A 1,305-nucleotide genomic window follows, 5' to 3' on the forward strand; every position below is an offset into this window, starting at 1 on the left:
AGATCCTCTCCAGAGAACATCGCTGGTTTGAGAGAGGTGTTAAGGAAGCTATTTTCGTAAAAATAGAACACCCCTCACTAAATAGGGGTGGTGGACTAAGACACAACTTGTCTTCCATCTACAACCCGGTTTTGAGATCTCTGCCCAAACATGCCCACCAGGACAATAGGCGTCGGTTGACAGGGGAGGATCCAAAGACAGGTAACGACCCTCACTGATACTGGGCTGTAACGACTCAGTCGTTAATGGGCAGTGTTGGCCTTCTAAGGACTGAAACCACGCCGAGGGGGATAAATATCTCCGACTCAACACCAGTCAGTCAGAACTGATGAAGCCTCTTGGATGAGAGGTGAAACGTCTTCGATCTAGATATCCAAGTCCAGTTGATTTCCAAGGTTATTTCGGTTGCGGTTTACTGTGAATAGTGTTTATATACAAAAGAGCTGAGGAGAATATGACAAACATTTTTGTGCAAGGTGGCCATGACTGAGGAAACAGCCAGAGGGGACCCTGTTAAAGATGAAGAGGCTCCTGTGGGAAAGGTTCAGCCTAGGGAGAAGTGGGCCAACAAAACAGAGTTCATACTCTCCATGGCTGGAGAAATCATTGGTCTTGGAAACGTATGGCGTTTCCCCTATCTCTGCTACAAGAATGGAGGAGGTGAGAGAATGGGTTTGGACATATGGAGGATTTTTGCTGACTGAAATTTGAAATCAATGGCTATTCAGGTTGAATGGAAGCAGTGCAGATAGCCTGAAAACATACTGTATATGTCTCCCTACACATCCAGTGCCTCTATTCACTACAGATGTTGTTATTCCACTTGTAGCTGGTTAAATAATTAGTTTTCTTATAGATCCTAGGGGATTTGTGGCTTAATATGTATTATATGATGGTCTGACAATATTTTTCGAACCCCTTCTTCACACTACCTGCATGTGAAATGTGTTCATCTGTGTCTTTTTTCAGGTGTTTTCTTCATCCCTTACTTTGTGTTCCTCTTCTTCTGTGGTATCCCTATGTTCTTCCTGGAAACGGCATTGGGCCAGTACACCAGTGAGGGTGGGGTCACTGCCTGGAGGAAGATATGCCCTATGTTTGAAGGTAAAAACAAGCTCAGCCCAGATTTCTTTAGTTACAGTTAGTTGACATACAGGAAGTATGTGTTTTCTATTCTGCTTTCTTCATTGTTAATGGAAAAATATAGTTATTTGCACTCTGCCACACTCTTTTGAGTATTCAAAATTTTTTTAGCTGTTTTCCAAGGAATGTTTGTCTCTGTAGGAGTTCTGATGTGGTTGACCT

At 43.1% G+C, this 1,305-nt stretch overlaps 1 protein-coding gene across 1 annotated transcript in view; it reads left to right on the plus strand.

Annotated features, from left to right (window-relative positions):
* The window catches only part of LOC109959787 (sodium- and chloride-dependent GABA transporter 2-like), a 24,593-nt gene that overhangs the window by 742 nt on the left and 22,546 nt on the right, over positions 1-1,305 (plus strand). Inside the window, exons 2-3 of the mRNA XM_020599436.1 lie at positions 477-660; positions 970-1,104. Coding sequence (XP_020455092.1) covers positions 483-660; positions 970-1,104 — 313 coding nt within the window. The 5' untranslated portion in view covers positions 477-482. The remainder of the gene's footprint in view (positions 1-476; positions 661-969; positions 1,105-1,305) is intronic.

This window comes from Monopterus albus, unplaced genomic scaffold (genome assembly GCF_001952655.1).
Source record: "Monopterus albus unplaced genomic scaffold, M_albus_1.0 scaffold41.1, whole genome shotgun sequence".
NCBI lineage: Eukaryota > Metazoa > Chordata > Actinopteri > Synbranchiformes > Synbranchidae > Monopterus > Monopterus albus.